The 21767-nt window shown below is 49.6% G+C and overlaps 2 protein-coding genes across 7 annotated transcripts; one reads left to right on the top strand and one right to left on the bottom strand.

Moving 5' to 3' along the window:
- The first annotated feature begins 9864 nt into the window (after positions 1–9864).
- CRIP3 (cysteine rich protein 3) lies at positions 9865–12534 on the top strand. 4 transcript variants are annotated; one of them, XM_082638533.1, is made up of 8 exons: positions 9865–9951; positions 10211–10305; positions 10720–10777; positions 10874–11005; positions 11793–11864; positions 11987–12081; positions 12180–12237; positions 12414–12534. In XM_082638533.1, exons 1-8 carry the CDS (start codon positions 9909–9911, stop codon positions 12467–12469), a joined length of 609 nt encoding a protein of 202 aa, XP_082494659.1. In that variant the 5' UTR covers positions 9865–9908; the 3' UTR covers positions 12470–12534. The 4 variants fall into 4 exon arrangements, with proteins under 4 accessions (XP_082494659.1, XP_082494662.1, XP_082494661.1 ...); XM_082638534.1 differs by having other exon boundaries at positions 9901–9951; positions 10214–10305; XM_082638536.1 differs by lacking the exon at positions 10874–11005.
- A 917-nt stretch (positions 12535–13451) lies between these two features.
- Positions 13452–19349, bottom strand: SLC22A7 (solute carrier family 22 member 7; the record flags this gene model as incomplete). 3 transcript variants are annotated; one of them, XM_082638532.1, is made up of 10 exons in its annotated part: positions 18894–19349; positions 18148–18251; positions 17859–18013; positions 17567–17735; positions 16622–16745; positions 16178–16287; positions 15473–15687; positions 15156–15264; positions 14003–14213; positions 13452–13592 (listed from the first exon to the last, which is right to left on the bottom strand). In XM_082638532.1, exons 1-10 carry the CDS (start codon positions 19287–19289, stop codon positions 13452–13454), a joined length of 1734 nt encoding a protein of 577 aa, XP_082494658.1. In that variant the 5' UTR covers positions 19290–19349. The 3 variants fall into 3 exon arrangements, with proteins under 3 accessions (XP_082494658.1, XP_082494656.1, XP_082494657.1); XM_082638530.1 differs by having other exon boundaries at positions 13460–13598; positions 14007–14213; XM_082638531.1 differs by having other exon boundaries at positions 13460–13598; positions 14007–14213; positions 17567–17669.
- Between the last annotated feature and the right edge of the window lie 2418 nt (positions 19350–21767).

Here is a 21767-nt window from a genome sequence, read left to right as displayed (position 1 = left end):
CTTAGCAGCCATGGCTCACAGGCCCAGCCGCTCCGCGGCATGTGGGATCTTCCCGGACCAGGGCACGAACCCGTGTCCCCTGCATCGGCAGGTGGACTCTCAACCACTGCACCACCAGGGAAGCCCCAAGAATTCTTTATATATTCTGGATACTAGATCTTTACCAGATATTTTCAAATATTTTCTCCCATTCTGTAGGTTGTCTTTTCACTTGCTTTTTTTGGCTCCGTTTTTTTCTAGTTCCTCAAGGTGTAAAAGTTAGGTTGTTGGTTTGAGATCTTCTTTTTAAAAATGTTTACAGCTATAGTTTCCCTCTGAGCACTGTTTTCACTGCACCCCATACATTTTGATATGCTGTGTTTTTATTTTCACACATCTCAAAGTATTTTATAATTTCTCTTTTGAATCTTCCTTTGACCCATTGGTTCTTTAAGAGTGTGTTGTTTAATTTCCACATTTTGTGAATTTTCCAGTTTTCCTCCTGTTACTGATTTTTAGCTTTATTCCATTGTGGTTGGAGGCGATCCTTTGTATGATTTTAATCTTTTAAAATGTACTAAGACTTGCTTTGTGGCCTAACATATGATCTACCCTGGAGAATGTTTTATGTGAGCTTAAGAAGATTGTGTATTCTGCTGTTTTGGGATAAATTATTCTGTATGTCTGTTAGATCTAGTTAATTTAGAATTGTTCAAGTCATCTATTTCCTTAGTGAACTTCTGTCTAGATGTTCTGTTCATTATTGGAGTACTGGAATCTCCAACTGTTATCGTAGAACTGTCTATTTCCCCTTCAGTTATGCCAATATTTGATTTAAAATATTTGTCTAATAAGTCCAGTGTCTGGGCTTCCTTGGTGATGGTTTCTATAAACTCCTTTTTTCCTGTGAATGAACAATACTTTATTCTTTTTATACCTTGTGATTTTTTTGTTTAAAACTGGACATTTTGAATATTATGATGTGTCAATCTGGGAGTCAGATCCCCCTCCCAAGTTTTGCTGTTGTTGATTATTGAAGTCTGTAGTCATCATTTGTTTACTGACTTTTCCAAACTATTTTTGCTAAGACTGTATGCTTGTGTTTGGTCCTTAAATCTCTGTTCCAGTATCTCAGCAGTTGGTGACCTGACAGAGATTACCTTAAATGCCTGGTGTGAAAAAATGAACAAAAACAAACAGACAAAAAACCTACTTCTCTTGGTCTTTGCAGACACTGACCTGGGGCACCACTTCAATGCTAAGCCAATCTGCCTAAAACTCTGCCTTGGCCTTCACCTCCTGGCTGCCTGGAACCCAAAGTTCAGCCAAAGGTGCAAGCCTAGGGTCCTCTCAGGTCTTTTCTGAACTCTCATCTGTCTCTGGGCATATACTTTACATGTTGGGTTTCCCCATACACATGGTAGCCCTTCAGAATTCTTATTTCCCCATGTATCTTCCTACTCAGACTCCTCCTTTCCAGACTTTTAGATCCATCTGCTGCTTGTTCCATTCGCTGTTTCTTTATGCAGCCACTGGTAGTATATGTCTTTAAATGCTTTCAATGGATGCTTTGAAAGCTGCTCCAGCTTGAGGGGGGCAAAACAAGGTCAGCCTCAGCACAGATTCCTCGGGGAACTGCTAGACAGGGCAAGATTCACAGCTACAATCTTTTGAGAACAAGGTGCATATTATCTTCCCCTGGCACCCACAAGCCACACCAGGAATATGGGCTGCTGTCCCAATGGCTACCTCCAAGCTGTGGAATGGGGGATGTTAGATGGGTAAGCAAAATGCCACAATGCTTTGTTACTGAAATTTTGCAGCTGCTTTTTTCATTAAGCACACCACTGGTTGGACTCCATTGTTAAGTTTTTTTATTAGATTCCAGAGTTCTGAAAAAGTTGATTCTGTCAGTTTTTGCCAGCTTAATGATAGCTTCAGTGGAGGAACTGATTCTTGGAGATCTCTGCTGTGCCATTTCTGTGACATTACAATATGTTACTTTTTGAGGAACTGTCAAACAAACTGTTTTCCACAGCAGCTGTACCACTTTATATTCCTACCAGAAATGTGAGGGTTTCATTTTTTCCACATCTTTCCAACACTTGTTATTTTCTGTTTTTCTTTTTTAATTATAGCCATCCTAGTGGGTATGAAGTGGTATCTCCTTATGGTTTTGATTTGCATTTCTTTAATGACTAATGATGTCAAGCATCTCTTCATGTGCTTATTGGCCATTTGTATATCTTCTTTGGAGAACTGTCCAAATCCTTTGCCCATTTTTAATTGGATTACTTGTCTAAGATCCATTTCTTACATATTATTTTCTAGTCTTTTTCTTACAACGTTATCCTGAAAATCATGCATTAAGAAAATGTGTGTATAAAACTACAGTTTCAGAACTTTACACAACATGATGTAATTCTTAAACACAAGAAGAAGCACTTCTCTCTGTATAAAGGTACATACTGTATTAATTAGGACTCTTTTGGTTGTAACAGAAACTAAGCTCACACAAGCTTAAGAAAAAAAATGAATAGGTGGTAATTTGTGGTTTGGTAATTGGGAAACCGAGTCAGAATTAGATCCAGGAGGTCAGAGATGTCATCAGGACTCTTTGTTCCCCATTTCCTCAGCTCTGCTTAACTTCTTATTTTCTCTCCACTCAGGTGCAAGTTAGCCCCTGCAGTCTCAAGCTGCCATGGTTCTTATAGGCCTCTGTCTAGAAAATGAGGTGTATCCTTCCTTATAGCACAAAAAAACTCTCAGGGAGGATGTTGATTAGTGTGACTTGGGCCACATTTCTATCTCTGAACAATTACTGTGGCCAGGTGGATGAAGTATCCAGACCAGGCCCTGGCCATAAGCTCACCCTGGGAAGACAGGGTCTACCCTAATGAGGAATCTAGACTAAGTTGAATTAATGTGCAGTGGGGGAAGATGAAGTTCTCCAAAGGAAAGGCTCTATAGAGCTGCGAAGACTCAGTGACTTCTTTGTTTGTAGCCTTCCCTCTTTGTGGCTTTTTATCAAAAGATGGTGCTCAGGTTCTTATCCCCACTAAGATACTAGTAACTGCAGCCCTTTTTTTGGTGGTGAGGGTATGGGGTAGTAAGAGATTAGAAATAAAGATCTTACAGTTCTACCTGTTCCAAAAGCTCAGGAAAAGAAGAGAAAAAGCCCAATCATTTTGGAGTTGGGAAGAGGTTAGAACATGGCTCCTGATTCTGTGACCTTGAGCTTCATAGAGGAACTGAAAGACTCCTCTATAAAAAGGTAAGCATTTGCATTTGTCTGAATTCGTAAGATTAAACTGTTTTAGTCTTATTACATAGTCTCGTGACATGGAAGGACTATTCTTGTATATTGTAAAAAAAAATTACCCCCCAGACCTTAGTAAGAAGATGAGGAAGTTGCTGGTAGTTTCCACCAAGGAGCACTGTCACCATCTATCAGATTTATAAGTAAGCTGACTACCAACTTTCACTCTTACTCTTCTCTCAGTTTCCAGAATATGGATACATTTTTCATGCTGCAAATTATTTGGAGGTCATTTTCTAAAATATACTTTCAGATGAAATACACATTCCCAAGTGATACTTGAGAGGCCAAATCCATCTTTGCATGGAAAACCATCATTTAAAGCTGTTGTTGATATCTTCACAAGCATAGGTTGAAGGCACACATGGTGAAGGGTCAAGAAGTCCTTTCCAGCAGTCTTGATTCTGAATTAGTCCAGCTGATACCACTGAATCACAAAATGTAGCTCACTCAATAGCCCTAAGCAGCTAACCACAAGTAGCTAATACAGAGTGCTCTCAACAGGTTCATATGATGGCAAGTTGATGCTGGGAAACAAGGGAAAAATCGGACAGACTCTTGCAAGAGCCATAAATAATGTGTGATTATACAGCAGCAATTATCTACAGGTGGGAGGATTAGTGTATTTTAAGAAAGCATTTCAGTCTGGTTTTGTTTTGTGTGTATGTTTCTATTTTTATTTTTTGTTTTTATTTTTTGTTCATAAACTATAGAAAGTAAAACTTACTAGTTGTAGGGGATATTCAAAACATGGAGTGAGAAAGCACAAGGGTTATGGGTAATAAAGGTTGAGAAACACAATGATAAAGAAGTAAGACTGATTTTTCATTAACATACAGAACTGAGTGAAACCTTTTAAAAGAGTCATCTGTAGATACAAATTTTGATAATGCCTTAAAGTGACAAGCATATGGCCATGTACTTGAACAAGTCTACAAAGGTATAAAATGAGTGGAATTTATAGTTATAATCAAAACTCACTGCAGTGCCAACCTGACACATGATAGCAGCCATATTTGTAAGGTGCTTTACAGTTTACACAACAATTTTCCCTCATTCTCTCTTTTGCCATATATTTAATGATAGGCATAATTGTGCTACATGCTAATTAGGCTTAATTAGTAAGTTCTTGTGAATGACTGTAATTAGTGGGACTGATTTGCTGCCAAAGCAAATTTTCAGTTCTTTTTACTGTATTAGTCTCCTCGTATTTATAATCAGGATCAGTTTAAATCATATTCCATTTTTCATCATACATGCTGATCCTCATGTGTATTAAGAAACAAGCTCCTGAGTCTACTCCTAGACAACTGAGCTCCCCTTGCTCCAGGGCTTTTGTTATAACAAAACTCTCAACCCCTACCAGTCCACTCATAATCGCACATCTCTCCCACTGGTCCTCATCTACTCACACTTGAGGGAGACTTGTGTGCAACATTTAACATTCATTCACCAACAAATTTTTATTGAGCACCATGTGCTAGAGATTGAGCAAGGCATTGGAAGCATATGCAATGGTTGGCAGAAGAGTCCTGGTCCCTGCCCTCATAGGGCTCACAGAGTAATGAGGTACACAAAGCCTAGAATGTGGCGGGGGAGGTGGGTGGGAAGTTGGCAGACCTATTTTACCCTCCCACTAAGCTACAAACTCAGATTTTATCATGGGGTCTCCATTTGACTTTTTCCCTCATTTGGTTCAGCACTCAGGCAGGGAAAACACAGCTGTCATAGATTGTACCGCCTTTACCCCCAGCACAAGATGCTATAGGAGGGAGTGCCTGGGGCCAATAGCCTGGTATTAAATAGGTGAGGGGAGGGAGCAGAATTAGTGAGGTGAAGATATTGGAGAAGCAAGTTCCCAGAAAAAAGATACCTCTTGCAAAGACCCCGAGGCAGGAAAGAACTTGGCAGATTTAAGAAGCTCATTTACTGTAATTACAGAGGTTGAGGCAACAGGAGAAATGGCTTAGAAGACTGCAAAGGTGGAGGGTCCTAGAGCCAAGTTAAAAACTTTATCTTGAGGGTACCGAGAAGCCATGGAAAAGTCTTAATGACATTTCCCTGCCTCTTGTATCTCAACCCATTATTTACCTGGATAGGCCTTCTTATCAATTAGTACAGAGATGCTGTACAGACAAGAGTAGTATCCTTTCAGACTGAAACACATGGGTAGCTTAGCAGAAACCATGCTTAGGAGCATCAAGTAGAAAAAGTATGAGTTCAAGAGTCACAACACATGAGGGTCTGTATGGTGTTGAACCATTTCTTAACCTCTCCAAGCCACTTTTCTTTTCTGTACAGTTGGTAATGTAATGTTTAAATCCTTCATCAGGTTTTGTAGAATCAGAAATAATAAGTATAACGCCTACAAGTGACATTCCATAGGTGGTAGCTGTCACTATTTTAGCAATGCTCTCTTGCTAACACAGATTTCAAACTCCTTGGGGAATGGAATCACAAAATAATACATCGTCAAATTGTGAAGAAACCTTAAAGATCTGTCTGTATATGATGCTTGCATTCCTTCTGCAACAATGACAATTAGTTGGTTTGTTCTCCAGCATTACTTATAACATCCAGAGACAGGAAGCTCACTACTTTCTGAAGCAGTCACTGCATATTTGGCTCTATTAGAAGGTTCTTTTTGTGGACTGAATCCAAATCTGCTTCCCTATGACTTCTATCCAGGGGTCTCAGTAGTACCCCTAATGCCTTTTCCATGTGACAGTCCTCCAGGTGTTTAAGGCCATTATCTCCCACTACCACTCACCTGGAGTTGAAAAGCTTGTTTCTTCAGCCTAACAACAACAATAAAAGGGTCAATTCATCAAGAAAATACAACAATCTAAAACATACATGCACCTGACAATAAAAACATGAAGAGTGTTAGTGGAGGATTTTAATAATAGTAGTAGTAGTAACTATCATTTACTGAGCACCCCACTGTACCTGATACTATAGATACACAGATAAGTAAGTCTCAATCCTGCCAACTGAAGAAAGTTAGAAAAGTAAATAAGTGTAACAGAACATTACAGATACCGTGACAGAGGTCTGTGCAGGAAAAAAGGGGTGGGGCACCAAGGGAATAGTTATCTTTATGAAAGAGGGGTCTGCCTCTCATAAGAGATAATATAAACTACACCCTCTCAACTGAGTAGGCAATACTTACACTCAACTGGACTTATCCATTTGTGGTATTTGTTAAAACATCATTTTAGAGGTTTTAGTCACACAAAGTATTCAAAACAGCCACTGTTAGTGGATGTTAATTCTCCCTGTTAACATTCTTTACAAAGACTTGGGTTAGGGGCTTCCCTGGTGGCGCAGTGGTTGAGAGTCCGCCTGCCGATGCAGGGGACACGGGTTCGTGCCCCGGTCCGGGAAGATCCCACATGCCACGGAGCGGCTAGGCCCGTGAGCCATGGCCACTGAGCCTGTGCGTCCAGAGCCTGTGCTCCGCAACGGGAGAGGCCACAACAGTGAGAGGCCCGTGTACCACACACAAAAAAAAAAGACTCTTGGGTTAGAGTCAGAATAATGGAAGCCAGGCAAGGAAGTAGAGTGGAATACTGTGATTTGTTGTACCTGTAAATGGATGGCAAATATTTGAAAAGGAGGAGCCTCAACTAGTCTTTCATAAGCACTGAAATAGAAAAGATGAGGCGTACTGTGTTTGTTGTGGCCATGCAATATTGGAAGGCCACAGAAGATGGAGAGGAGTAAAGCACTTCAGTGCTTGTTTCTTCATATGGGGCCCTGTGCTGGATGCCAGGGTAAAGATGACCCAACTAAGAGGCTGAGGCATGGGCACAAGTTGATCAAATGCAGAAAGAGGTGGGGAACCTTAGAAAAGGATTATTTGATGTGGCCTGGAAATTCTGAGGATAGATCCTTGGACAGATGAAGTTAGCCTTCCTAAAGGAGGCAGCATGTCCAAGAATAAATACAACAGTGAAGTCCTCCCAGCCTCCTAATGTGGACCTTCTTCATGTGAGCCTTAGAGAGCAAAAGGCAGTGAAACTTGAGCTGCCTTCTTGAAGAAGAAACACATGAGAGGCAGAAACACGAGAGTAAAGTATCAGTGGAGACTAAAACTAGTACTTTTCAAGTTTGTTAAAGAAGAATCCCTTCCAGAAACAGTTACAAAACTAAGGATCTTGAAATGTTCCCCAAAACAAGAAACAAATAATGAGAAAGTGTAGAAAAGTTCATTTCACAATGTGCAAGCCTTCCACCTTCAGAAGTCATCAAGGAGGATAAAGCAAGTGTTGTTAGAAGCAAAAAGTACTCATGGAGACAAGTGAGGAAACAGGAGTGTTAAGCAGGAGTTCAGAGACACCAGTCCCATCCCCATTGCCCATCTGAGGGGATTGAAGTCCAGAGAGGGTCTCCAACTCCTAAGGCACAAATAGGACTCCCTTCACCTAGCAGGGCACAGTGCCGCAACCCAATGATGGGTTTAGTACACATGCCCCATTCAGCCATTTCTGAACTGACTTGACAAAACACAGGAACGTATTCCCGGAAAACTCATTTCACCATGATACTTCATCGAGGGATTGTCTCCTCTGCTGGGGCCCTGGCACAAAGTAATCAGGCCTCTCTTCTGCCCCTCATTTGCTGAGCTACCTTTTTTTGTGTTTTTATTTTGGGGGGCGGGGGGGCCACACCTCACAGCATGAGGAACTTCCCTGACCAGGGATCGAACTGATGGCGCCTGCATTGGAAGTGTGGAGTCTTAACCACTGGACCACCAGGGAAGTCCACTGAGCTACCTTTTAAAAAAAAAAGTAGTTCCCTTCAGGCATAATTATTAAGACATTATCCACATACCATAACTTTCACCCTTTTAAAGTGTACAAAGCTGTGATTTTTAGTATATTCACAAGGTTGTGCAACTATCACCACTAATGCCAGATGATTTTCATTTCTCCTGTAAGGAGACTTGGTCCTCATTAGTAGATACTCCCAATTGTCCCTCCCCTAAACCCCTAGCAACCACTAATCTACTTTGTCATTATGGATTTCCCTTTTTTGGACATTTCATATAAATGGAATCATACAATATGTGGTGTTATGTGTCCGGCTTCTTTCACTTAATGTAATGTTTTTATGGTCCATTCTTGTTGTAGCATGCATCAGTACTTCATTCCTTTTTATGGCCAAATAATGTTATCATAGATAGACCACATTTTGTTTATCCATTCATCAGTTGATGGGCTTTGGGTTTTTCCATCTTTTGGCTGTTGTGAATAGCAATACTATGAACATTCATTTCAAGTTTTTGTGTGGACATATGCTTTTTGTGTGTGTGTGTGTGGACAGTTGCACCTAGGAGTGCAACTGCTTGGTCATATGGTAACTCTAAGTTTTAACTTTTTGAGGAATTGCCAGACTATTTTTCAAAGTGCTACACATTTTACATTCCTATCAGCATTGTATGAGGGATCCAATTTTGCCACATCCTCACTAACACTCATCTTTTTTTATTATAGCCATTCTAATAGGTGTATAATATTACCTCATTGTGTTACTGATTTTCATTTCCCTAATGACAAATGATGCTGAGCATCTTTTCATGTGTTTGTTGACCTTTGTATATCTTCTTTGGAAAAATCTCTATTCAAATTCTCTTCCCATTTTTTAATTGGGTTGTCTTTTTATTGTTGAGTTGTAAAAATCCTTTATATATTCTGATTACTAGACCCTTATCAGATATATGTCTGCAAATATTTTCTTTCATTCTGTGGGTTTATGTTTCTTGAAGTGTCCTTTGAAGCACTGCTGAGCTACTTTTAACTAATATTAAAACATCTTAAACCAAATTAGGAATATGTAATTGGTGTCTGAATTATACTTTTAAATTTAATAAGCATTATAATTTTATGAGCAAACCATAGTATGCAGACCCCGTTTGGAGGCTTCCAAACTGAGTCTTGGGTTCACTATGGGATCCATCATAATGATAGTTACTGCTTTTATAGCATTTAGGTGCCACGTGCTTTTTGGGCACTTTGCAAGTATTAACTTATCTAATTCTCACCACAGTCCTATGAGGGAGAAACTTATTACTTTACTCATTGTACAGATAAGAAAACGGAGGCAGAGGGAGGTTAAGTAATTTGCCTGAAGCCAAAGAATGAGTAAGTTAACAGAGGTGGGCTCCAGATTCTGTAGCTCTTAACCATCTGCCACGGAGAAGGCGGAATGAAACCATTTCAAAGAATGCCTAACTCCTCGCTTTGGGAAAATAATGGTGTTTTCATGGCGTCTACACTCTGAACAGTTTTCCTCTCTGTACCAAGCCAGGAACTAGTGCCACCCTTCCAGGCGTCTTCATTACTCCCTCCCCTCCCAGTCTAGCTTCAGGATCTTCTCTCCTGTCCACCGGTCCGAGACTTCAGTGTTTGGGAGTAACAGCAAAGTTGCCTGCGTTCCCCAGGTGGAGTGGTTCTAAATTTCTGGCGGCCAGTGAGAACAGAGGAGCAGCGGATTCAGCCCAAAGAGGCTCAAGGCTGAGCCATGGGAGGGGCCAGCGAAGGGGGCGGGAACTGAACCCCGGCGGAATTGACCACAGTGTGCGGCGCCGGCTGCTCAGAGCGGAGCCATGAGCTGGACCTGCCCACGTTGCCAGCAACCCGTTTTCTTTGGTGAGGCCTGGGCGGAGGAAGGGGAGAAGACGGGGCGAGTGAGAGCCTTTGGGCTCCATGAGGACGCAAGGAGCTGGCGCCGGTGTGGTCCCAGCCCCCTTTTCCACCTATGGGGCGCACAGCACTCGGGCGGGATGGAACTGGCCTCCCGGAGACACTCCCCATCGTCTCTAGGAATCACGGTCGGGGGGAACAGGGGGGAAAGGAGGGCGCCTTGTGCTTGGCCTGGCTCTGCCCAGTTGCACCTTGTCCCCCACAGCAGAGAAGGTGAGCTCCCTGGGCAAGAACTGGCACCCATTCTGTCTGAAATGTGAGCGCTGCCACAGCGTCCTGTCCCCAGGAGGGCATGCAGAGGTGAGGCCGGGCTAGGGTGCACAGCCTTGTGTCTGTCACTGTCGCTGAGCCACCGGCCCCCGGTTTCAGCCCCACTGGCCCACCAAAGGCAACCTCAGCAGCCAACTCCCAAGATCACCTGCCCAATAGGCACCACACCGGCCAGCACGTGTGGAGCCTGAATTGTGCTGCTGGATCCCATGCCTTTCATCAGGACGGGGAGGGAAGCAGCACGGCTTCCTGACCTGCTCTTTCCCTGTCTCCCTGGCCACAGTGGCAGTTCTGGCATGCCAGCCCACCCCTCACTGCTCCCAGCCCCCGCAGCCCAGGCCAGTAGACAGACACACCTGGCAGCCCGTCCTGGGGAAAAGCCTGTGGGGCACAGGAGAGCCCCCTTGGGCCCTAAGCAGTCCTCTTCCCTCTGCTTGTGCCTAGCACAATGGAAGGCCGTATTGCCACAAGCCATGCTATGGGGCTCTCTTTGGACCCAGGGGTAAGTACCAGCCTGGAAGGGGCCAGGGGACAGCAGAACCCTCCGTGTGGCTGGGAGCTGGAGGCTCAAGCCTGACCTCCCCTCTTCTCTCTGCAGGGGTGAACATTGGTGGTGTGGGCTCCTACCTCTACAAATCCCCCACCCCCACCCCTGCCAGCGCTACTCCCCTTAGCCCCAGCAGGTTCAGCCCCCCCAGGCCCAGGACTGGCCTCCCTCAGGGCAAGAAAAGTAAGTGAGATTGAGCCCCAGCTACTCCTCCTGACCCTTCCCCAGGATGGAACAGGGGATGGGGACCAGGTGGCATTATCCCACCTAGTCCTTTGCTTCACATTCCTACAACTTTGTTCATGGCAAAGGCTTCTCTTCTCCGTGGCCCCTTTTTTGATGTTTCCTCGTGTCAGCTGCTGAGTAAGAGGTAAATCGGGCAGGTGGCATTATCACCCCCATTTTACGGGTGAGAAAACTGAGGTCTGTAGAGGGCAAATGACCTTGTGCAGTCACACAGCTAGTCAGAGGCAAAGCTGGCCTGGAACTCAGGTCCCTCCCAGACCAGGGCCATGGAAGGAATGACCTAGAGTAAGGGGTCATTGAGATGGGCCAGCCCCTCACATTCTTCCACTTCTCCCCTCTCCCTGTTCCTTCCTCCATCCCCTGGAGTGGGCAGTGACATTGTGCTCCCCAACACCTGACACCCCTGCCCTGGCCAGCTCCTATATCAGCTCAGGTTTCCTGAGGATTGAGTTGCTGACGGGGTTGGGCTGGTGGGCACCTGAGCCCCTGGGAGGATGAGAAGGAAGCAGGTGGTCCCTCCTGCAGGTAGGGATGGGGCAGGAAGTGGAGTCAGAGGGGACTCAGCTCTGCCTGAGGAAGGCAGGCTCATGTCCATGTGGGTGGGAGGCTCTGGGATGAGCATGGCTTTTGGAAGAGGACAGTGCCATATGCAGGGCAGGGCTGATGGGCCCTGTTTAGGCCTGGCCTCCACCTCAGCCCTAGCGGGGGCCTCTTCCCCTTAAAGGCCCTCCCCACATGAAGACGTTCACTGGGGAGACCTCGCTGTGCCCCGGCTGTAAGGAACCCGTCTATTTCGGTAAGTGACAACAGAAAGCTAGGAGAGAGGGGTGCAGGATGGGCATCAAAGGGCAGGGATGTGGTACAAGGCAAGTGGGTCTCCCTGCCCTGCCCCTTGAACTACCATCTCTCCCCCACCAGCTGAGAAGGTGATGTCTTTGGGCAGAAATTGGCACCGACCCTGTCTGAGGTGCCAGCGGTGCCGGAAGACCCTGACTGCTGGGAGTCACGCTGAGGTGAGCAGGGCAGGGGTGGGTGATTATGCTGGGAGGAGGGAGGCTGGAGGTGGGAAAAGAGCCAAGCTGAGATGTCTCTCTTTCTCTCTGTGTCCCAGCATGACGGCGTCCCCTACTGCCACATCCCCTGCTATGGCTACCTGTTTGGCCCCAAAGGTGGGCAGCCCCACCCCAGACAATGGGCCTAAAGTATGGCATGTGGGTCTGTGGGGATGTGTGGACAACTTCCCTTGTGGTCAAATACACCCCAGACCCCTCCCAATTCCCTCCAGCCTTCAGCCCAGCACCCTCCCCAGCCCCGAGGCCCTTGGTGATGGGGCTCTCTCCCTCAGGTGTGAACATTGGTGATGTGGGCTGCTACATCTATGACCCCGTGGAGATCAAATGAGATGCTCATAGCAGAGGTCACCCTAACTCAGGCCTCCCATCATCCTCTCCATGGTCCAATGGAAGCTACAGAATTCTCTAGTCCCACGAGGGTGGGAGAAGGTGGGATTCTGGTGGCCTGGGCCTAGGCTCCATGGTAGACCAGAGTCTAGACTTTCTCTGCCAACTCCTCCCTTTCCCATTCCTATCTGGTCAGGGGACATAGGCCACCCCATTTGAAGGTTAGTGTCCTGGTCTTCCCAATCCCTTGACCCAGCAAATTCTGTAACTTCAAGGTACTCATAATACTTGTGTTTATTTTGGCTTCTCCAATAAAATGTTGGCTCCCATGCCTTCAACTCCTCTTTGGGCATGAGGCCTAGACAGTGGGTTGGAGGGTGGGGAGTGTAGGGGTGTGGGGATGCATTACCCTGCAAAGTGACTGGGAGGTAGCAAAGCCAGCCATGGGAACAAAGAGCTCTGTTCTCCTGGTCCCCTGGCTCTGGCACTGGGCAGCTCCCAGCACCACGCAGTGGACAGCATGCCCACCAGCCCTGTTGGTACCAGAAGTCGTCATAGGACAGTCCTTTCTTTAGCACCATCTCTAGAGGAAGCACCTTATTCAGCATCTCATTTGAGCATGACAGCAGATAGATCCTGTGGCGAGGTCTGCGAAGAGGCTTCATTATCCATTTGAGAGATGACCAGACAGACCCAGAGAGGGAAAGCCACATGCCCAAGGTCACCCAGAAATCAGTGACAAAGCTGGGACCAGAACCCAGGGCCAGACTCAGTGGCTTCCCATCCAGGGCTCATCCCACAGCTCCTCACTGTTGCCCTAACCCAAGGGGCACCTTTATTTACAGAATCCCCCCAGCCATGAGAGGGGTGCCAGAATTCTCAGCAGCCCACTGCATTCTGGGAAGTTGCTCTGTTGCTGGAGGCCAAATAGTCAAGGCTGGATGAGCACAGAGAGGGGGCAACTCCAGCCCTGGGCAGGGGGCTCACTGCCCCCAGCCCTGGTAAGAGGGCCTGCCCTTCTGTTCTCCCAGCCCCTGCTGCAGAACTTCCATGGAGGGCCTGCCCCTGATTCCATTCAGTCCTGGACCTGCTTCATGGGCATCTCTTCCTCCTGAGGGTTGGATGAGGCACTGAGGAGGAAGGAGTCATGAGCAATGGTGGGGTTTATCCTCCCAGCCTACCACCCCAGCCTGCCCCATAGGGCTGGCCTAGGGCTTCCGCCAGCTCTTGATATACAAACACATGTACTCCCACAAGTGACTCCCACACATGCTTGACACATCCCTGACATGTAGGCATAACTGAGTATGTGTACATATCCTCTTCTTCCTGGACACACACACAGGTATGGACTCATGTACACTTCTATACACGCAGTTTACATACCTCAGGTCACACACCCACACACACTTGCATACATGCACCAAACACACATGTGCAGACATGTCTTCCTCTCTGAATCTTACCTAAGGTGTCAGGTACCTGAGCACCCATACCCACATGCATGTGCTCACACAGACACAGTCCTGTGCACACACCTCTTCCTCTCCACGTCTTGGATGGTCTCTGGTAGTTGTGCCTGCTTTGTCTCTGGTAGCAGGAGGGCAGTGCAGGCAGCCAGCAGGGCGATCCCCCCATAAGCGAGCTTGGGCAGTGACAGCCACACTCCGTCCAGCAAGGCTGCCAGTGGGGCCAAAGAGCCCCCCAGTCGGCCCACCAGTGCAGTCAGCCCCATCCCTGTCTGTCTGCTCAGAGAGAGAGGATGGAGGAGGGGGTTGGTGCTCAAACCCACTTGCGGTCATGCCTCATGGGGCTCCCTTTCTGGGCTGGCAGGGCCCGGTGCTCCCTTCTCCCCAGACAGCTAAGAAAGCTGAGTCTTCTTTCAGTTGGTCTTCCCACCCAGCCCCAGGCCAGGGGCCCCCAAGCCAGCACCCACCAGAGGATGGGCCCCCATTCTGATAGTACCAATCAGGTATTGCTGAAGGAAAAAAAAAAGTCATCAGAAAGAGGATGGGGAAAGGGTAGCGTGAAAGGAAGGGGTCAGCAGCTGGAACAGACCCTGCCATGTTACAGGAGACACAAGGCTTTCTAAACATGCCCAGCTGCCTACCCATCTCCTCCCCACCTGTCAATAGCTACCTGAAAGGGCCAGGGCCTTATGTCCAGAGACAACCCCCAAGGGCAGTTCTGCTTGGGCTGTGTTGAGTAGGATGGGATGGACAGATGGGGCCTTTTTTTTTTTTTTTTTGCGGTACGCGGGCCTCCCACTGTTGTGGCCTCTCTCATTGCGGAGCACAGGCTCCAGATGCGCAGGCTCAGTGGCCATGGCTCACGGGCCTAGCCGCTCCGCGGCATGTAGGATCTTCCCGGACCGGGGCACGAACCCGTGTGCCCTGCATCGGCAGGCGGACTCTCAACCACTGAGCCACCAGGGAAGCCCCAGGTGGGGCCTTTTGCGACTGTTTTCTTTTAAAGGAGGCCCAGAAAAGTCTGACCTTGCTCAAGGTCGCTTAGTAAAGATTAAATGCCCCGTCTCCTCCCAGACTTAGGCAAACACAGACAGCTCTGATTAGCTCTGTAAGGAATGGGCGACAGGGACTGGGGGTGCAGTGTGTGTATGTAGGCGTGTTGATAAGAGTTGTGACTAACAATCCCTCCCTCCAGGTGGCTTGCCTGGGACCCCTCACCTGAGCACGGTAGGGTACAACTCCGACGTGAAAAGGTAGGCAGTAGTGAAGGCAGCTTCAGAAAAACCTTTCCCCATCACCGCCAGGGCGGTGCTCCAGGACTTCACCTCTGGAGGAAAAGTGGTTCAGGCAGTGAGGAGGCCTTGCAGGAGAACAGAGGTTCTCCCAAGATAGGAGGTGGAGCCTCCGGAGAGGGCCAGACTTAACTGGCCTTGAGTCGGGGCTTCCGGGAAAGGGCGGGGGGGCGGGGGGGCGGGGGTTTCTCGGCCAGGAGGTGGGGCCTACGGGAATGGGCGGGGGCTTGGGGCGGGGCTCACCGGAGGACACCAACAGCCTGAAGCCCAAGGCGAGGGCGGCGCCGAGCAGCGTTCCTGCCAGCGTGAGGCGGCGTCCGGCGTGGCGCACCGACAGGTAGACCAGCAGCTTGGAGGGCAGCTCCACGGCCCCGAAGAGCAGCTGCGTCTGGTACACGTTCAGCCCCAGTCCCGACACATCCAGGCTCACGCCGTAATAGGAAAAGTTCACTCCAAACCTGAGGGGGGTCGCGATGCCACTCAGGGGGTCCTCCTTCGCGCCCCCTTGTCCTCTCTTCTCAGGAGGCTTGGCCTTTTAGAGGGACCGTCTCCCCCACCTTCGGAGCCCGCTGCCCACGGTCTTCCGTGTCCCCATAATCCCTTCTGAGTGTGCAGCACATGCCAGTAGCCCAAGCACCTTTACCTAATCTTCACAGCAACCCTGTGAGATAGGAACTAATAGCGTCCGGTTGTACAAAAGAGGCACTGAGGCTCAGAGTGTTAAGTGACCTGTCAAAGGGCTCACAGTAAGGAGGTCGCAGAGCCTGAATTTATCCCCACGTGTCTCTGATGCCTGCTCCATCCTGACCTCCCAGAGCCCCTTCCCCCCTAGAGGCGGATCCTCCTGCCATCCGCAGTTACAGTTTCACTTGTCCCTTGTCCTCTCACAGCACCAGTGGAGTGTGCCCCTCCCCCACCCCACCAGGCCCAGGTCAGTCCCCTCCTCACCACACCACCATGCAGCACAATGAGATGTGTCGCAGCCTTGGTGTCCGGAACAGGTCTAGGTATGAGGGTGTTCGGACCACCCGCTCCGCAGCAGCCACTTTGCTCAGAGCCTGGTGGGGAAGGAGGAGAGTTTGTGACATCGGAGTTGGCTCTGTGGCCTGAACAAGGCACCTTGTTCTCCCTGGGTCTCCATCCTTCTCTTCTGCAGTAGTGGGGGAGGGGATGCACGTGGGAGCTGAGTAGGGTGGGTCCTGAGTCAAGGGTGTGGCCCACCAGGGCCAGTAGGACATCCTGAAGAGTTCGGAACACTCCACTGGGGGCCAGGAGCTTTTCTTGCACACAGAGTGGATCCCAGGAAGGGGACCCTTGACACAGGGCGCACACACACACACACACACACACACACGTGTACTTGCATGCACTCACACATACATTCACTCTCACCTCCTGGCTCAGGCCATCCTCACCCAGAGGCCGCCCATTGAGCCTGGCACAGCGGAGCAGGTACCTGTGAGCCTCTTCCACACGGCCCTGGGTCAGAAGCCAGCGTGCAGACTCAGGCACCCACCTGGGGGGCAGGAGGAGGCCCTTCAGTCAGAGCGCCCTAAGCCACATCTCCCTCCTGGGCACACCACAGGCTGTCAGCTTCCAGGCTCTTCCCCACACAGTCCCCTCAGCCTGGAATGTGTTCTCTTCCCAAGCCCTCCTCACCTGATGAACTATTATTCATCCCTTAACGGCCCAATTTCAAAGCCACCTCTTCCCACTCTTCCTTGCCCAGGCCTAGGTCCTCCACAGCCTGGGAGTCCCTTCTCTACTCAATTGGTCTTGCTCCCAAAACCTCAGCCCCCAGGACCAGCTACCCACTTCACCCACAGGTGACAGGAGGGCATAGGATGAAAGAGAGACAGACATACAGGCATACCCACAGGGATCATCCAAAACCAGTTCATTTTGGGGAGGCAATGAAATGCCCACCTCACCCAGCCCCCCACCCTCCTGCTTGGACTCCCTACCCCTGTGCTGGCTTTGCCGCCACCCCCACCCCTCCAGGGCGCCAGCCTGTCTGTGCTTGGCTCTGTCTCTTCTGTCACTCATGTGTTCATCTCTATCTGTGCCTCTGAGTCTGCCTTTCGGTCCTGGTCTCTCACTGTCTCTCAGTGGTTCTGTCTCTGTCATTCCATCTCTATCTCTCTATATTTTGTTCCCTGTTTCTCTGCTTCACATGCCTGGTGCCATCTTCTTTGTATTGATCTCTGTCTCTCTTTCTCTTTGTTGGTCACTGACAGTTTCTCTTCATCTCTCAGTCTGTCTTCGAATCTCAGCCTCTGATTAATTCTGTCTCTGGCCTCCTGTATCTCCCACTCCCCAGCTGCCCCCAGGTCTCACCAGATGCTGAGGATGCCTGGGGCACAAGGCAGGGTGACAGCCAGCAGAAGCCATCGCCAGTCCCGTATCAGGTAGCCGACCAGTGCCAACAGCATCACACCCCCTGTCCAGAAGGTGCTGCTTAGGACACCTGCCACAGTACGGTGTCCCACGTCCAGCCACTCCAGCTCTGGACCCAGGGCGCGGTTGGAGACAGGAAGACAGTTAGCAAGGGCCAGATGGGCTCAGTCTCACCCTTGACAACTGCCTCCCTGCCGTCTTCTAGGCCCTACCCGTCCTTTGCCTGCCTCACCCAGTGGCATCACGATGATGGTGAAGCCAGCCAGAGCCGTGCCAGTGAGGGTGCGAGTGATGGCAAACATGGTATAGCTGACTGAGGCTGCAGATGCCAGGCCCAGCACCAGGGAACTCACATAGGCCACGAGCAGCAGACGGCGCCGCCCAAACCTGTATAGGGGTCATGCAGGGTCAGCGCCCGGTAGAAGGGAAGTCCCAAGACAGAGGTATACTAGGCCCATACCCCAGCTAGTGGAAAGGGTTCCCCACCCCACACCCTTATTGGCCCCCCTACCTCACCCCACCTGTCAGACAGGTATCCGAAGGCCACGGCCCCCACCAGCACACCGGCGAAGAAGAAGGTGGAAGTGGCTCTGTTCAGGCCTTTCTGCTCACACACCAGGTCCCACTGCAGGGACAGGCAGGGAGGGGCCTCCTATGGGCACAGGGCCCTCTCCAGCTGGTACCAATCCCTCTTCTCCTAGACCCCAGGTTCTTCTGAGGTCAACTGTGCCATCCAGGTACCACCATGTCAGATAGCCCCCACCTATTCACCCCAGCTTGGGGGGTGGAAAACTTTGCCCCTCCCCAATTCTGCAGCCTCAGTGTCTTCCCATAGAAGGCCTTGACCGTGACAACAGGAGTTCTGCTCCTTCCCAGAGAGACTCTGCCCCCACCTGCACTCCTCTAGATGGATTATGCAAATCCTAGACCTGGGGCCCAGAAAAAAGGAAGAGGGAGGAGTCCTCTATTGTTTCTCCACCTCTTACTACAGAAACACCCCTCTCAAATCTCTGCCCCAGCTCCCTAGAGCCATCTTAGCCCTCACCTGCCCTAATCACCGCCCAGTTAATAATAGCAGCTCTCACATAGGGGCTTTACTACAAGCTAGGAACGAAGCTCAGTGCTTTGAATTTATAGATCCCATCTACAGATTGGTAAACTGAGACTCTAAATGGTAAAGTAATGTGTCTAATGCCCACATGGTAATCACCCAAGGTAATGGCAGGCCCATCCACTTGCATGTCCCCCAACCTCCCAGCTCGGGTACCTCAGTTGCAATGGTGGAGGAGAATTCCGAGTGGTCGTACTCCCAGCCCTGAGGGCAGGGCACTGTGGAGGGCTCACCCTCCAGCTGCTCCCCAGGGCTCTGCCCCCCTCCCCACGGCGTGGTGTTGGGGAGGGCCTGGAGATGGGTGAAGAGGAGGCAGGAGCTGAGCCTGCCATCGGGTTCCCGGGGCAGGTGGGCCTCCAGCCACTCGTCCTGGTGACTGAAGTTGGCAGGGACTCCAGGCAGGGCACAGCGGTGGGCTGGCACAGCAGCCAGGAAGATGGGCAGGAGGAAGTGCATGGGCAGCAGCACACGGGGCAGGGCCAGCAGTGCCACGTTCCGCAGCTGGAAGGGCCCAAAGCCTCCCACCTTGTGTAGCAGCTCCTCGAATCCCATGCTGCCCACCCACCAACCTTCTCCAGCACGGACTCCCTCTGTAGTGCCCAGCACAGCTCAAACTGCCCACCACTTGGACCCTTGGACTCTGGAGGCGGGAGTAGACTGACTGATGAGCAGAGAGCCTGCAGCCAGAATCCAGCCCTCAGGGGCTGGCCCAGGATTGGGCCCTCCCAGGCCACCCAGGTCTCCAGGGATCCCTGCCTGTCTGGCCCAGTGCCTGGGGGGAGGGGCTGCCATCCATTCAGAGGTCACTGGCTCCGTGGCTCTGGGATTTACATATTGGTGCTCAAGGACCAAGTGGGGCAACCTTGGGCTGCCATGATGGGGTAGCTGGGTATGTAGGAAGTGAGGCCCTAGCCCCTTGGTCAGCAGAGCTTCCAAGGTTCCCTAAAAGGGGAGGTCCCCTGGAGCATAGTGCCATCTCTCCCTCGATGCCCTTTGTCCTGTGAAGCCTTAGTTCAGCTTTGTCTATTTGCAGCCACAGCCTGACCAGCAGCTCAGGATGCAAGACTGACAGCCAGGCCCTAACCAGGTGAAGGGTTCTTCCTGCTGAGCCACAAGGCCTCCCTGTACCCCTACCTGGAGCTTATGCCCTGGCCTGAGACACACCTGGAGCCACACTGGACAGCCTGGCTGATCTGGGGGTCTGAGACCTATCACCTTCCCACTTCTTCACTCAGGGGCTCTTCTCATATACACAGTCCCTTCTGCCTACCCTCTGCCCCTATTTCAGGAGCTTCCTAGATTACCCCGTGGTGTCTGGGGGGGTGGGTAGGGAAGGAAAGGGTTTGCCAAGGTCCTGGCATAGTTGCCTGCAATGAATGCCTAAGACTCAGAATTTGTCTGACTCCCCACTCAGTTCTCATTCATGTCCCCCTGCCGCGAAAGCACAGGGAAGGCCAGCAATGTCAGATTTATTCTGATCTGATTCTCCAAACACCAGGTTGGCAAATAAGCTTCTAAAGAGCCCAAGCTACAAAAATATTTGAAAACCTCTTACTTAATCTAGCCCCCACTTTGAAGAGTTAAGAAACTGTTTGGGAGGCTGGGAACACGGCTTGCTGGGTTCACACAGTGACTCAGCAGCAGAGCTGGAGAGAGGACCAGGACCCCTGACTCTTGCCCAGGCCTTTGACCCAAGCTGCTGAGCTGGAGATGTTCCAGTCTGCGCTAGGCTGGGCTCCCTGAGAAAGCTCTGGGAAAAGAGCTAAATTGTTGACATGGTGTGTGTTAATGGTGATGCTAATAGGCTTGGGAGTGAGGGCAGTGATTTGGTGGTGGTGACAGGAGGTGATAATAGTAAAAGATATTGAGTCTCTAGTGCAACCTCAGCATTCTGTAAGGTACAAAGATGCCTCGGCCACAGTCCCTGCCCCCAGTGAGCGTGCAGTCTGGCGAGAGGGTTAAAATAAGTGGTACAATGCCCCCTGCCTCCAGTCTCACCCCTTTCAACACACTCACCACAATGAACATTCTAAAACACAAATCTGACAGGGTAATGTCTCTGTTTAAAACCCTTCACCATGGTACTTCCCTGGTGGTCCAGTGATTAAGACTCCGCCTTGCAATGAAACGGGTGCGGGTTCAATCCCTGGTCGGGGAGCTAGGATACCACATGCCTCGTAGCCAAAAAACCAAAACATAAAACAGAAGCAATATTGTAACGAATTCAATAAAGACTTTTTAAATGGTCCACATCAAAAGCAAACAAACAAAAAACTCCTCACCAGCTCCCTCTGCTGAAGGGTGAAAGTCCAGCTCCCTAGCTTGGCCCATATGACCCTCCATATGACTCCTCTCCCCAAGCCTGTCTCTGACCCCTCCCCACCATGCCCCATTCCCTCCAGTACCCTGGGTGCGGTCCTGAGGGCAGCCCTGGCCTCCCTCCTATTCACCTGGTGCATGCCCCAGCCACTCTGGAGGCCAGCTCAAGAGTGAGAAACTCCTTCCCTCTTGCTCTCACCCATATGCGACCCCCACATTGTTGATTCCTCCCTCATTTGATACTACGTAATCATTTCTATAAAAATATAAAATACCAAAACTGTTTGCGGTTCCTGAGAGGTAAGTTTTGCAGCCATCTCATCACCGTGGTCCCTCCAGCAACTCCACAGGGGAATACTCTGTGTTTTTTCCACAGCCAGAGAGAACAGCCAATGAGGCCAATGCTGGGCATTGGCTGTGGTGCCTTCATTTTCACAGTGGAGAGTTCTCTCCTGCCTTAACATGAGATATAGCTAATAGTCACTTCTCCCTCTTTGCATTGGCTTCTAGGCAACTCAGATATAAATCTGAAGCCCCTTTCTACAGAGAGTAATTTGACATTAACTGTATCCCCAGCTTCACCTTATTCCCCGCCTCCACCCCATATGGCAGCTCTCCTCTCTGATGTCATCAAGGAATGGGGGTGACAATGACCATGATGTTTGGAGGCTGGAAAAGCAAGGACAAGCAAGGTAGGAAATGCCAGGAGTC

This window comes from Mesoplodon mirus, assembly GCF_964341445.2.
Source record: "Mesoplodon mirus genome assembly, chromosome: 12".
In the NCBI taxonomy this organism is placed as follows: domain Eukaryota; kingdom Metazoa; phylum Chordata; class Mammalia; order Artiodactyla; family Ziphiidae; genus Mesoplodon; species Mesoplodon mirus.
The sequence above is the reverse complement of the archived record's forward strand: the minus strand, read 5'-3'. Positions and strand labels throughout refer to the sequence as shown.

Coding starts and splice junctions, on each gene's coding strand:
- CRIP3 (XM_082638533.1), top strand. CDS start 9,909: ATGAGCTGGACCTGCCCACGTTGCCAGCAACCCGTTTTCTTTG. Junction 10,778..10,873: donor GGCTCTCTTTGGACCCAGGG/GTAAGTACCAGC, acceptor TTCTCTCTGCAG/GGGTGAACATTGGTGGTGTG. Junction 11,865..11,986: donor TAAGGAACCCGTCTATTTCG/GTAAGTGACAAC, acceptor CTCCCCCACCAG/CTGAGAAGGTGATGTCTTTG.